The following is a 15323-nucleotide window of genomic DNA, read 5'->3' on the forward strand; positions in this document are numbered from 1 at the left end:
TAATGATGACGCAGAGCTAATCAGTCATTGTGTCTTGTTCTCGCCTGACTTTTACCCTCCTCGGCTCAACTGGCAAAATATTACCTTGTTGTTGTTGTTGCCTCTAAGTGGGGGAGTGGCAGCTCAAGTTCTCTTTGAGCACTTTTCTCTACAACTAAATCAGAAAATTAATGGTTTGTCGCCTATGTTCCACTGGTGACTGTTTCTCTACTGGATAACAAAGTTCAAATTTTCATTTAGCCAGTGACTTCCCAGCTTTTAAAACATGAGATGAGAATTTTAATGTCTGTATTTTTGCCACTAAGCAGAGACAGGAACTAAAAGCATTAACCTTGCTTTCCTCTTATTAAGTGATTATCTATCTGAGTGCTCTTCATGCTTAGGAAGGTAACACTTTAAATAAATGTGACTTGAAATTCTAATAGGATGCTTCAAATCTATTCAAATAGTCCAAAATAAGGATGTTCAGATGGCCCTGAAAGACTTCAGCAACAGATTGAGAATAGGAATTTTTTAGCATTGTGTCCTTACTGTTCTGACATTGGCAATGTTCAGACCTATTCATGAGGATACAAAGGACAGAAGACGTGATTGCAGTAGCACCTAGTTTTGAGCAATGGGACCACTGAATACTGCACTTCATGTGAGCCTGTAGGAAGAATTGGGGTATAATTTCACTGTTCCTGAAGTTATTGGAAACTTTTCCTGGGCTTTTTTTTTGGAGGGAGAGGAGAAGAAGGAAGGGAGGTTGAATCTTGTATCCATTCTCAGATAAGATGCAGAGAGCAGTAAGGTAAAATGACTTTGTTATAGACATCTGATCTCTGAACTTCCTTCTGCTCAGTTAGTTTTGCCCTTAGCAGTCTGGAGGGATGCAATTTCTATTTTTTTTTTTTTTTTCAAGAGTTTAGGGGATTAGCTTTAAGCCATGAGCAATTTGGACTTTGAAAGGCAAGACATTTCACACACCTGAGACCATCAGGGGCACTGGTCACAAGCTGTGGCATAAAAAGCTACTGTCACCTTTGGTTTTCATGTGTGTTGTGCCTTGCTTAACATTATAATGATATTACAGATCTGTTGATAGAGTTTAGGAACTGAATGACAAATCAGTCACTATGCTTCTGCTACACTAACAGGCCACCATGGAAATTCTGGTGGAGAGAGCTGCCTCTTAAATGATACCATTTTTCAAATGACTGTCAAAATGAAAATAGCCAGACAAAACATATCCAGCTGTCTATCCTTGCAGCTCAGGCATTGAGATCAAAACAGTACTAGTCACTATAGCCATTATCTCAGGTGTAATACTGCTTTTTCTTCCTAGGTTACAGTTTCCAAGTTGACAATTCCTCCCCCAGAAAGCAGATTGCCAGCTCTATCAATTTGGATTGAGCCGTAATTTTGTCAATGATTTTACTTTCTTGATGGTGTTCTGCTGCACCTCTGGATATTCAGCTGCTGGTCAGAAATCTCAAACTGTGACTAAAGATACCCTGCATAACTTTGACAGACATGCAGCACATTTGAGGAGTGACAGAGGGCTGAGCTGTCTCTGTGATCACAGAATCACAGAATGGCTTGGGTTGGAAGAGACCTTAAAAATCACCTCACTCCAGCCCCTGCCATGGGCAGGGACACCTCCCACTAGACCAGTTTGCTCCAAGCCTTGACGAGACACGGTAATTTGAAAACAAGGTTAATAGCCTGACCTCATCTCCTAAGCCCAAAATGTCACAGGTGAGGTTTTTAGGTCAGACCTGAACAGTTCTCAATGTTTTGCTGTTGTAGCTTGAGGTCAGAAGTGCCACAGTGGATTTTATTTAACATATTAGTGGGGAGTCAAAAGTGGCCTGGTGCTTTAAAATATTATTGTGTGTGCTACCTTTTCATTTTATAGATTCCAGAGTTAATGGCTTGAGTTTTTAAGCACTTATATTTGCTACCAAAAAAATACAAAATATGGCCCAGCTTGCGTAGAGATTAAAAGCACTCTGAAATATGACACTGTAAGGGCAGTTAATATCGGTGCTTAAATATCCTTATTTACAGTTCAGCTTCTCCTACCATCAGAACAACTATTTTTTCTAGAGAGAAACAGAGGGAGAATTATTGTCCATCTTCAACATCACAAGCCCTTTGCTTTGCTCTCAATTCTGCTACAAGCTTCCTGGGTGACCTCAAACCAGTCACCTGAAGGGTGATTCAGAATAGAAGACACTTGATGAACTGTTACTTATTGGGCTTTTTTTCCCTCCATGTTCTGTTTGGAGGACTTAAATTATTAATTTCCTCATGAGTTTATCATCTCCATTGTATCAAAATGTTTCAGAAACAATGTGTTCATTTTCAAAAGCCACGTGGGTCACCAGGAAAAAATGTCAATAAGGCACAGACTGAACTCAAAAATATCCACAATTTTTTTGTATGTTCAATTTCAGAAACTTACAGCTTAATTTTTCCAGTTCACCTGCCATTATGTAGCATTTATATGTTCAAAGCTCTGCTCCCATTGAAATGAAGTTGCTCCTGAGAGTTCTGTTTCCTCCTTCAGAGCAGTCACGTCACCCAGCTTAGCAACCCCATGGGAAGGACAGACTTAAGTAATTTAATTAGCTTTATCTGGCAGATCTGTGGCAAAAGTAAATTCAGAATTTGGCTCTATGGGGCAGCATTTATCTGCATTAGGCAAACAACTGGTTTTCAAAGTTGGCAGCTCTCGGCCACATTTACTTTTCACTTTCTAGATCCTCCAGTATGGGAAGCATCCTGATTCTGTCTTGGATGAAGACTTTCTTAAACCAGCATTTAAATAAAAACCCTCAACACCATGAGCATGTCATCAAATACAAGAGTGCTGTCCACTCTTAAATTTGAGGTTTACAGACATCCAAATGAAAGTGAAATCATACTTCAGAAATCATGATAAGGTCACAGATAGGAGAACAGAACTTTTCTTGGTAATAATTTTAAATGAACTCCTGGCTGCCAGAGAACCTGAGTGGGGCTTTCAGAGCCTTGCTGTGCATCCTCCCACCTGGCAGGCTCTGGGAACACCAAAAGCTTGGGATCTGGGCACTTCTGTGCTATTTGACCTTAGATCCTCTACTTTTTTTCCCTGCTGAACAGAAGAATCAATGAGACACCACATGAAATCCGTTGTCCCATTTTTTAGAAAAAGCTGCTGCCCTTGTCTGCAGACTCCAGCTAACTCTGTCCCACAGAAATGTGGCTTGTCATTCCTTCCCTGCCCTTTCCCCCCAGACCTCGCCTGCCCCTTGTCTCTGTCCCAAAGTCTGGATTTGGAAGGCAGCAGTCCCCTGAGCTGGCTGCTGGGAGCTGAGTGGATGAGCTGGCAGGAAAACATGCAGGTTTCTGCTTGGCAGATATAACTCCCATGGAACCGTGCCTGAGGCCTAACAGAGCTTTTTTGGAAATCAAGCCATCTTGGCATTATTTTTTTTGTATTTAGACAAATGATTTGGCCAGTTCTGAGTTCTGACAAAAAGCCAGGAAAACTCCCCACCCTGTAATGCTCAAGTAACAGAGGGAGATTACAACTGTACTTACACACTTAATTTCTGTACTCCATACCTGCTGACCACTCACCTTTGCAACTTTAATAACACCTTTTCAGCACATTTTGCTTTGGCCTATGTTAAGGCTAAAGTTGGCTATATTTGGCTATGTTTTTCACTTTGTTTTGGTAAAGTAAACTGACCCCCTTTCCCCTCCCTCCTGCAAAGTGGGAACAGAAGTTACTGACGTCATCAGAAGTAATTGAGATAAGCCTTGCTAAGGATACTGCACAGGTCCTTGCCAAGAACAGAATTATTCTTAGCAGCACCAGTTTTTGCTCTGTGTTCAGCCCAGCTCTCGTGGTTTGCCAGAGGGGTTTGGATACATTTGCCAATGGCAGAGCACTGTTGAAGTCAGAGATCTTAAGGAGAGTAAGATTCTGTAGAAGATGCAGGTTTTCTGTTCATTCCTTCTCAGAATGACCCATCCGCCTCAGTTTTCTCCAGTTCATCCTTGCCCAAGCCCTGGCTCTTCTCCTCTGGGTCCCAAAACCAATCTGAACTCAAAGTGTTTGTCATCTCAGTTCTCATTTCCACACTGCCTTGTTCTCAAGACTCGAAACTGCCCTTTCCCTTTGGATACCCCAACATTTTTCCCAGCCTCCAGTTTCAGTCTTCTCTGCCAGCCCTCAAGTTCAAGCACCAGAGTGACAAATCTGCCCTGATTTCTGGAATCCCACCAGACTGCACCTGCCCCAGTGGCTGGAATTGACTCAGCCACTGAAGGTAGAGCTAGGATGTGTTCAGTTCTGCTTGGACCCTGTTTGTCACTGGAAAATGTCCTCTCAGGATATGATCATGAGGGGGTTTTGTTTATTTACTGACTTGGTTTTGCTCAGACTGCAAATTTGGGCACTGTTGTGATGACTTTTTATAGGGATAGCAAGAACATCTGAGGCTGGTGCCATCACCTGACCTTGAAATCCATGCTTCTAAATCCATGGGGCAGGTGGGACTTCTCAGGTTCTCACAATACCTTTTTTTTTGTTTGTTTGAGGTTTACCATGTCTCAGTTTTCCCCCTCTCCCACCTTATTCTTGGAAATGGCCAAGAATTGTAGCTGAAACCTTCCAGCTGAAATGACTCAGACTGAGGCAGACACCTGGCCTGGAAAACTGGTACCCAAACAAAAGTCAAACTGCAAGCAAATGAAAATAGTCTTATCATGGGAAGTGTTGGCAAACAAAGAAAGGAGTTATATTACCATGCTATCTCTAATTTTTGTATTTCCATTGGAAAAAACCCCACATTAAAGTGGAAAAATATTAAAATAATAGCAGCATCTCTTCTACAGTGTTTGAGTCGATCTCAGAGCATTTTAAGAACAAGAGTGAGTTATTATCTCCATTTTTTTATTATGCAATTTATAGTAATAGTTTTCCCAGCTACAGTAAAAGCCATCAGTAGTAAGTGATTATTTTCTTGTCATCAGGCTCATGGGACACATTCTCATGTAAACAGTCTGCTGCTATTCACACTTCTCCAACAGGAATTAATTGAAAAAGAAGCCCCTGAGAGGGAAGGGTTCAGCATCATTAAAATAAAATGTGTGGTGTTCAAAAGGGCTGTTTCTGATCTTGTAGAGCTTATGTATTTCATTGATTTAGAAGAGTTCTTGTTGCCTTATATAAAGTGAGTACCTCACCTGTTGTGAACCACGAGAAGGAGTTGTACCAGCCTTGCTTCATGTTAGAATACAAGCAAACCAAACAGGGGCTACTTCTAAATAACTTCATGTTGCAACTGTTTGAATAGGTTCTCTCATCTTTCCTGGGAAGTGTTTAGCTTTTTCTAATATCTGAAATAGTATTGGTGAATTTGCATTGCAGATCAGTTCAGGGAGGGATGGTTTAGGTAGTGAAAAATACGCAGACACAAAAGGGAAAAAACATCAGGAGAAATCTTTGCAGGGTTCTTGGGACTGTGGTGCATTCTGTCATCAACCAATCTGCTAATCTGTGCATGCTCCAGCCTGGAAGCCTGGATTATGGCAAATGGGAGTTCACCTTCGTGTACATATCTCAGATCTTATCTGTCCTACTGACTGACTTTGCCAATAGATTGAGTCAGAAAAAACTTCTGGCCTTGACATCTTTCAGATATTTCTTTCATTATATCACTTTGACCTTTTTCCCACTCCTCCATGCTATATGGGTTTGGATCCCTTCAAACTTGTCACAACTTCCTTGGGAAGAAATGCTCAGATCTCTGGAAGTGACTGAAGTTGTCACGTACAGGAATCACAGCAGGGCCGTGTGGTCAGAGTGAATGAGAATGTGCCATTGTGCAAAATATCCTGGAAAATGCACTTGGAAATTCCTCTCAGGTCACATAATGGGCATGGGGAGTAGTTTTGGGGAGCAAGTGGTGGCAGAGCCTGATTTAAAGGAATGTGCACTTTGATAGGAATGTCTCCAGTGTGTCTAACCTGTAGAAGTTCCTGAAGATAAGACTGAAATAGGCTGATATTCTTGACAGATCTGTGTAAATTTTTTTTTGCCATTCAACATACAGCAGCTCAAGGTTAGCCTTGCATTAAAATACCTGACTTATATTCTTTAAAATCCCACAAGTGTCATGTGGACAATGCTGTCATGTCTTACTTTGCACCAGTACACTCCTAATACAACTTCTGTAATTACTTCACTTCTGACAGTGCAGAAAATGGTCACCCAAAAATGTCTGTTAAAGTTGTTTCACCCTATGCCAGTCTTCATGGTGAGGAATTAATATGTACAAATCTAAAACTTTTCACTTAAATCTAAATTTAACCTCCCTGGGTTTGTGCACAGCCTTACATCTTTCAAACCCAATTTATGTCTGTGTATGGATGTTTTTATTTATGATTTATGCAAACAATGTGAAATGAGCCTTAATACTTCAGTAAGTGTCTCAGTTAAAGAGGTCAAGAGAATCTGTATATTATGTATTGGTTTATCAAAAGCTGTCCCTCTTCTCTCTCTTACCATGCAGATTTATTTACTAAAGATTTGGAAGAAGGCATGTTCTCACTCTTTTTTGCGTTTATTTTGTCAATTATATTTTAATTGCTTCCTTACATATTCATTAAAATTGCTGTTAACATTTTAAGCACTTTATTGCACCAATTTAGCATGAGCTATTAGCAGTGTGTGTGTTAGGACATGTAGTAAATACAGAAAGCGAGACTGTGACAGTGCAGGTCTGGATCCTGCTGGCCTAATTTTAAATCAATGTATATAATACATAGCTTGCAAAAAACCCTACAGTATCAACCCAGTGGAAAGAGAAGGGTGCTATAAAATCTGCTGCTTATGCACAGTCCTGGGATGAAGGTGAAAAGAAGACTAGTGTGGAACCAAACAACTCAAGGTAATGATTTTCAGAGACAAAGATCATTCTGTTAAAGCCCTCTCTCATCTCAATCCAGAACTTTTGGCTCCAGTGGTTCAGTTGGTCTCGACTTTGCACAGTGATAACTGAGGACAAAGATCACTTTAGATCAGGTAGGGGCTGAGAAAGGGCAATAGCTCTGGAGCAGGTTCCAAAAGTGAGGCCTTTAATCAGGAGGCACTTTACCAATGAAGGTAACAGCTTGTTGCATGAATACACTCCTGCAGCTGCTTCTTCTTATCTTATTTGTGACAGAGAAAAATAGATAGCAAATGCATCCCCTTGGGCAGGGAACTGAGCTCCCCACCACCCCAGGTTTGCAGGGTGTCTCATTATGATAAGGGCTTGCACTTTTCCCCTCACAAAGGAGGCTGAAAGGAGGTGGTTCCAGAGATGGATGAGACGTGACATAAAAGCACTTTTGGTTTCTACACAACATTTTGAACCCTCTTTCCTTGTGGAGAAGCTCCCACTACAGCATCAGGCAGCCTGTGAGCGTTGGGTGGCAGGAAAGCGAAGTGGGGACTGTGATGACTGCAAAAACTTAAAAGTTGCTAGACCATGGCTAGGGTTTGTGCAGAGACAAAATAATTTTGGCTTTTTCACTCCCAGTGCATGAAATCTGGGGTCACATGGCTGCCCTAAGAGACTGCATAGCTTGGTAGTTATTATTTTGCATCAGCCCTAAATATTCATTGCCAGAAGTATTTTATATTGTAGACACAGCCCCTGCAACAGTGCTGTTGCAAGAAAATCCATCAGGGAACTGTTTATGATGATAAAGCAGGGGATGACTTCCATTTTGCTGTGCAGAACACCATGTTCAGCAGGCTGCTGCAGGAAACAGGAGATCTGCAGGATACTCTCTCTGAGTGAATCATCTCAGCAGCTCCTCCCAGCGCAACTGCCATGGAAGGGAGGGCAAGAAATTAAGGATGTTCCTCTGTGAATGGAGAGCAGCGTGGAAGCCCTCCTTGCCCTCTTTTCCAGCAGTCCCCCAGAGGTACAGAAGACCTTGCTAGGGCACAAAAACATAATTTAAATCTTCCTGTATTAGCACTAATGAGGCTGGCCCATGCTCCTCTTCTTAAATAGACACTTAATTCAAGGTGTCATCAATAAAGCATTCCCAGGACACAGCACTTGGTGGCATGAAGCAGAGATTTTCTCTCTTCTGCCCATTGTGTGTAGAGAAAGAAACATCCCTTCCATGTACACAAGCACACAGACTATTCTCTCTGTAGTTAAGATGAACAATTTATACATAAACTAGCATAATTTCACCAAAAATCCAATACAAGCTCTGAAATGTGGTGAAACTAAAGCTGCATATAGGGAAGGAAAACACATAAACACACCTTGAAGTATTTTAAACAGATTTTAAATACATCTGTACTACTGTAAACTTTCTCTCTCAAAGTACTATATACACTTCTTATCTTTTTAGTGCTGCTTGGCAATGGTACAGCTTTAATTTGAGAAAAACCCTCCACGTGTTGGTTAATCAAGATTGATATTTTCTTCTGTCAAGCATATGTCTCAACTTTTTACTGCAGGTATCAATACAAATGGAAACTTTTACATTTCAGAAATTATTTGCCAGATTTCATAATATATTTTTAATAAATGGTATTTTTTGTGGTCATTTCTTTCTTCAAATGAGCAGAAAGAAAGTTTATCTCCTATGATAGCTCACCAGAAACTTCCTTTATCAACCCAAACTGGTGAATACTGTAGTTGAAAAACATTCTTCAATACTTCAAAGTTTTTGCAAGACTATTCACTTTCTTCTAAGTACTGATTTTAAATTACACACTGGCTTTTAAAATAAGCTCCTTGTCAGGACTGCAAGCTGCTGCAGGTTGAATATACATTATATTTTATGAAGCAGAAATGTTGGTTTCCTCTGTATCTTAAAAACCTGAGTAGAAGGAAAATGTGCTGCCTATAAATATTTTAGCCAATTTCTGAAATACTCTGCAGGCTGCTACTTATATTTTAGAGCTGGTAAATGCAGCCTTGCAAATCAATGTTTTCTGAAAAACACTTCAATGTCACCTAATGATCTTGCTCCCTGTTTTCTTCATCAGGGAGATGGAGAGTGAAGATGCACATTATAATCCTTGGGCAACATTTTGTCTGACTTTTGATATCATTTTGTCTGTGAAAGATTGGATCAAATTTGTTACACACTCAGCAGAAAATACAGAAGCAATTTTCCACCCTGTTGTGAATTTTGGCATATTTTTCAGTAATGATGTCTGAGAATAAGAGCAGTCTTTGGGCAGAAATGTGCTGGGCAGCATGGTGAGGGAGGGACTTGGCACTTGGCTGGTATTTGCACTCATCAAGGGGAAAGTTTATGGCAAAACCTTTTGAAAGACACATTCAGTTAATTCCTCATTCCCTTTCATACTATGAACTGCTTGTCAATAAATGGTAAGAGAAATTCAACCTTTTTCTGCTGATGTACAAAGAATCTGAGCAGTCTCATGTGAATGAATTAGCTGGACTAAAGAAATTTGAAGAGACAGGCTCACTTTGTGACAGCAAAAATCCCCAAGTGAACAAGCAGGTAATTTCCAGTGCTCAAAGTTCAAATAAACACAGTAATTTATACCAACTTCCTTTTTTCTCTATGCCTGATCGACCAGATTTTCAGAATGCCACAGGACAGGTTTTAGCAGCTAGAGAGATGGTAGCCAGGAAAAAGTCTTACAGCCTATGAGCAAAATGGATGGCAGCGGCACTTTTCCCAAACACAGACAGTGAGACACTCCTGGGAAAGCCAGTGAAGGCCTGGAAGGATGAATGGTGTTATCCTGTCCCTGATGTCACCTCTCTGTGGCAGCTGAGCATGGTCATAACCTCTCCTCATGAAATGGCACCATGGCTGTGCTGGCAACTGTGGAGTTAATACCAGATTTGTGTCAGCCTCTTGCACCATGAGGTGCATGTGCACAAGCATTTGAACATGGCTTTGAGCAAGGCCTTAGTCCTTTGGGACTTTGTAATCATGGAATTATAGATCACAGAATGGCTTGGGTTGGAAGGGACTTTAAAGCCCATCCAGCTCCACCCCTGCCATGGGCAGGGACACCTCCCACTGTCCCAGGCTGCTCCCAGCCCCAATGTCCAGCCTGGCCTTGGGCACTGCCAGGGATCCAGGGGCAGCCCCAGCTGCTCTGGGCACCCTGTGCCAGGGCCTGCCCACCCTCCCAGGGAACAATTCCTGCCCAATCTCCCATCCAGCCCTGCCCTCTGGCACTGGGAAGCCATTCCCTGGCTCCTGGCCCTCCATGCCTTGGGAATTGTCTCTCTCCAGGCTTCCTGCAGCTCCTTCAGGCCCTGCAAGGCCACACTGAGCTCAGCCCAAAGCTTCTCCTCTCCAGGCTGAACAATCCCAGCTCTCGCAGCCTTTCCTCCCAGCAGAGCTGCTCCATCCCTCTGCTCATCCTGGTGCCTCCTCTGGCCTCTCTCCAGCAGCTCCACGTCCTCCCTGTGCTGGTCCCAGGGCTGGGGCAGCTCTGCAGGTGGGCTCTCACCTGAGCACAGGGACACAGGGGCAGAATCACCTCCCTTGACCTGCTGGCCATGCTTGATAAACTTTCTTACTCCTGATGGAGGACCCAACATATGGATCAAAGGAAATGCTTGGAGCTGGCACAGTGGTCACCAATACTTGTCCCTGCATCCCAGAAACAGGACAGTGGCAGAGGAGGAAAAGTGCTGTTGGGGAAGTCCATGGGCATACACTGCAACCACTTGAGAGATTTTTTTTCTGCTTCAACTCTGGGGAAACCACAACCTTATAATTTCTGAAGGGAAAAAGGACAAGAGAAATACAATTAGATAAAGACACCAACTTCATTTTCTTCTGGAGCTCAAACATATAGATCACTATAAATGTTCTGCTCTGGGTATCCTTCCATCTTTCCTGTTCAAATGTAGTACAGATGATGTGTAATTGATCTCCCAAGCACTCCTATCTGAGGTGCATAACCTCTAGGAACCTTCTCTTTTGATAAATGAGTATTTGAGTACTGCTTGCAAAGTTGGTTGTGCAGCCCTTTCAGGAATGATTGATAAAAACCTGCCTGAGATCAATGCCCTGGCTGTTTGAATGCTCCCCTGAGAAGGGCAGAAGATTTTGATTCCTTCATCTGGACAAGTAGTTGAGTCTCAATTTACCAATCTTTTAGTAAACATTCCAACCACAACCCAAAGAAAACAAGGCAGCCCCATTATTGTTCTATGTTTATTTAATCTAACTGGCTGTTTCTTTTTTTTAATTAAAAATACCTGAAAACAAAATGATTTTAAGAAGTAGAATTCTTTACTTTGGCAGAAAATAAGGCAAATTCGTTCATGGTTTTTTTGGTTCATCCAGAGAGTAATATGGGGAAAAAAGAAAAGAAAAGAAAAAAAAGATCTTCCAGGCCAAATATGCTTAGCAGGAATTAAATGCCAGCTTGAACATTTGTGCCTTGTACCATCCCTCTGATCAGAAATAAGTTTTACCTTAATTTGCTGTCCTACAAGTACTGTACATGTCTCTCCCTTCCTGCAATCTTAATGAGAATTGTGACTTGAAACACTAAGAAAAGAGTGCTAGAAGCAGTCAAGGAAGCTCACATTCCCTTTCATCACATCCCAGAAGCAGAGCTGGAGCCTCTTCTAGGTCTATGTCATGACCCTAAGCAAGGCCCTTGCACCAGACCTTGAAAGCTGCTGAGTTCTTCCTGGCAATGTCACTGCTGGCAGCCCTGGAGAGGCTCGAGCTGGTGGTGGGGAGATTTCTGGAAGAGGGGCTTGATCCTCTTGCAAGGGTCTGCCAGTGAAGTCAGGTGTCTCTAGAAGCTTGTCATCTCTGCTTATGCACAGGGTAGCCAAGAAATGAAAAGGTATTTTCAAAAATGTGGTTTTTCCTGCTGAGCAATGCTTTACAGCTGTTGGAGGTGTAAATCCTGCACATTCCACACTGCACATCTGCCCCGTTACGTTCTTTTCCAAAGCAAGGCCTTCAACAGCTCCCTCTTTCCCTCTCTTTTTGCAGTCCCACCTTTCATCCAGCCTTTCGAGTTCCCACGCTTCTCCATCGGGCAGAGGGTCTTCATCCCCTGCGTGGTGGTCTCGGGGGACCTGCCCATCACCATCACCTGGCAGAAGGACGGCCGGCCCATCCCCGCCAGCCTCGGGGTCACCATCGACAACATCGACTTCACCAGCTCCTTGAGGATCTCCAACCTCTCGCTGCTGCACAACGGGAACTATACCTGCATAGCCAGGAACGATGCAGCAGCTGTGGAGCACCAAAGCCAATTAATCGTGAGAGGTGAGGAGGTGTAATTACTTTGAAGGGCGCTAATTAAGTGGGATTCATCAGTATTTTGCAATGACAGCTCTTTGATGGGAAGTGTAAAAAATATGGTAATCCCTGTCTTCATGACAGAGACCACACAGAGCAGTGAGTCACAGAAAGTGATATGGTTTTCCTATCTAAAAGTCTTGAAACTAATCAAAAACCCTGGAGTGTATGGGGTGGGTGGGGGAGCCTCAGGAGTGACTTCCTGGAAAATTTTGTTGTTGGGATAAAGCCTTTGAAACAGTAGCAAATTATTCTCTGCTATTGTTTTAGTCTGATTAGACACATTTTTTATTTAGACCGCTCTCTCCTACAACATTATGTACGTAAAAAAGCAGAACAGTGATGTTGAGTTCATGGGGAAAAGACTCTCTGATGTTACCTTGCTCTTTTCCTGATCTGTGTTTATTATGCAATTAGCAGGATTCATGCACTCATGATGACTTCACAACATTTTGCCTTGAAATAGATATTTGAAATGAATTTACATTCAGTAAGCAAACATTTTATGTGGAAAAGACCTTTCTAGTGACACCTTAGCCCAGGTACCTAGAAATTATACCTTATGATGTATTTTCAAACTTAACGTACACAACTTCAACAAAAGCACATGACTTCCTTTTCTTTCTTGCAGTTTTTCAAAGTGTTTCAAATTTTCATTTTTAAAAAATCAGTGTCAGACTCTTCCCTCTCCACCATCCCATTCTTGCTACCGAGCCACTGGGCTCCTCAGAGAAGGAGGGCACACAGAGTAATCCGACAAGGAACCTCAGTAATTTCTGCCTACTGCAGGTCACTACATTTTATATTCCCCCCTGTAAGTTTGCCAGGATAAACCTTAAAATCTTAAGGGGGCTTTTGCAGTCTTTCCCAGGGGTTTTTCCCACCCCAAATTCTGAAGAATGCTTTTAAGTCAAATGTTCCCAGTGTCCTAATGCTATGCTTAAGGAATTATTCCCTAGTTTTCTAATATGCTTACTTTTTTTATGCTAGTATTCCCAAAACTCAGTGACAAACAGATCCATTACTTTTCCACTAGTTTTGATATAAATATTTCATTATTTTCTTTTAATTTCACTGATTTTAATCTTACTTAAAATTATTCAGTACAGGTGTTTATTACTTTCCTCATTTATTTAGTTATTCTTAAAAGAAGTAATCTAATTAAATACATGCCTTTAATTATTCCTTTCTTAAGTTCTGCTAGATTTTAATCCTATTCCTCATTCTAATAATGAGAGTTTTTCCTCACCTTCTCTTTTGCTGGAGAAAGGAAGATTGAAAACCTCACATCACTGCCTGTGTGTGCCCTACTCAGAAATGCTGCATCTAAAGCCAGCTGGGATTTTTCCTGATTTTCAGCTGTTATTCAGCTCTGGAAGTGATGGGAATGAATCTGCAGCTTCTCTGTGTGGGTTCCTACAGGCATTTCTCACACCCAGGATGGTTTTACCGTCTGAGAACAGGTTCTCTGCAACCACTGTCTGTCCCTGCCAGCACCGAGACCCACGAGTGTAGGGATTTCTGCTCTTTGTAGGGATTTCTGTTCTGTCCCCCACTGATGGGGACATGCCCTGCCTTGCCCTCACTTCTCCTGGTTTTTCCTGAGCTGCACTTTCCCTGCCTCCTGCTGTCTGTGGGTAATTCCTCCCCTGAACTCTGTTCCCTGGACACGTCTGCCTACTGCTGCCTTTTCAGGCATTAATCAGTTTTCCCTTCCTGCGCAGCAGAAGAGTTTTGGGGAGCCCTTCACATGTCCCTGATCCCAAACAGCTCCATTTTCACCTTCACTTCCCCCTCGTGTGCTTTCTGCTCTAATTACACCTCCTGGGGAGGGTTCTGTCTTCATAAATCCATGGGCATGATAGAGGAGAGCTTTTCACTCTTTTGCCCAAGGACTTGGAGAAGAATTCTGGATCCTGCAATTTTTTAGGAGGTTATGAAGGCTACATCATTTTTCCCCCTTGCTTATCTTTCTGCCCAGCTGATGCTCTGCAGAGCTTCCTTAAATCCTCTCCTCTCTCCTCTCTCTCGCTGTCACTTTAAATGATAATGTTTTAATCAGTTTTTGATATGCATCTGAGATAATAGCTCTCACTCAGAGGAAAAGGGGAAAATACAATATCATGTTTGACCTGAAATCTCTGCCAAAAACCCTACCCTGGCCTCTTTCCCTCACACTGAACTTCTTCAGCTGCCTCATTGCACAAAGGTCAGAATTCAAACAGGCACCAGAGGGTCACTGTGATCACTTCTCCTCTGCATCCAACCTGACCTGTACACATTTAAATTAAGATTTGTTTTCCTGCTGCCTTTTTATTCTTCAGGCTTTCTGATCCCTCCTCATCTTTTTTATTCATAGGTGCTGTAAAACTGAAACATATATTTTTCTAAATTAAGTGGTTTATCTCCAAATACTGGGAGAAGTGGTGCTTTAACTCCTCTTGTTTCTAATCCCCATTGTTTGAGGGTTTCTCAGAAGTGTGCTTTAAACTTAAAAGTTGGCTATCCTAAATGCTGGAAGATGTGTTCTGGGAATACCTTATTTATGTGCACAAGGTGCATTTTGATATGAGAGCAGACAGTGAGTGGGAAAGGAAAATTAAGTGAAATATGACTGTTAACCCACACAATTCCTTTTTCCTTATCTAGACTGTCCTTGTATTCATTTCAAAAGTAGACATTAAAACAGTGCAGGCCATCATGTTTCCAAAAGAATTGGTAATCCACATCGTTTTACAATACATGGGTAGAACTAGAAGTAGAATCTAAAGACAATACATTCCTAAGGTGAATGAAGAAGGCCAACTGCTCATGGCTTCATTTGAATTACTAGTGAATACACAAACTTCTGCAGATTCCATACACAAACATAAATTCATCACCTTTCAGCTTCAGGTATTTTTTTCCTCAACATTTTCTATCAGATCACATAGATCTGACATTTTTTATCATTCTATATTCCTGTGAAGTTTTAAGTCTGTTAAATAGATTTCCTATATTCTTCC

General features: G+C 41.9%; 1 protein-coding gene across 2 annotated transcripts in view; it reads left to right on the top strand.

Moving 5' to 3' along the window:
- The window catches only part of DSCAM (DS cell adhesion molecule), a 445238-nt gene that overhangs the window by 280842 nt on the left and 149073 nt on the right, over positions 1-15323 (top strand). For both annotated transcript variants that reach the window (XM_039553264.1, XM_039553256.1), the window contains exon 9: positions 12007-12285. In XM_039553264.1, coding sequence (XP_039409198.1) covers positions 12007-12285 — 279 coding nt within the window. The remainder of the gene's footprint in view (positions 1-12006; positions 12286-15323) is intronic.

This window comes from Corvus cornix, chromosome 1 (assembly GCF_000738735.6).
Source record: "Corvus cornix cornix isolate S_Up_H32 chromosome 1, ASM73873v5, whole genome shotgun sequence".
Lineage (NCBI taxonomy): Eukaryota > Metazoa > Chordata > Aves > Passeriformes > Corvidae > Corvus > Corvus cornix.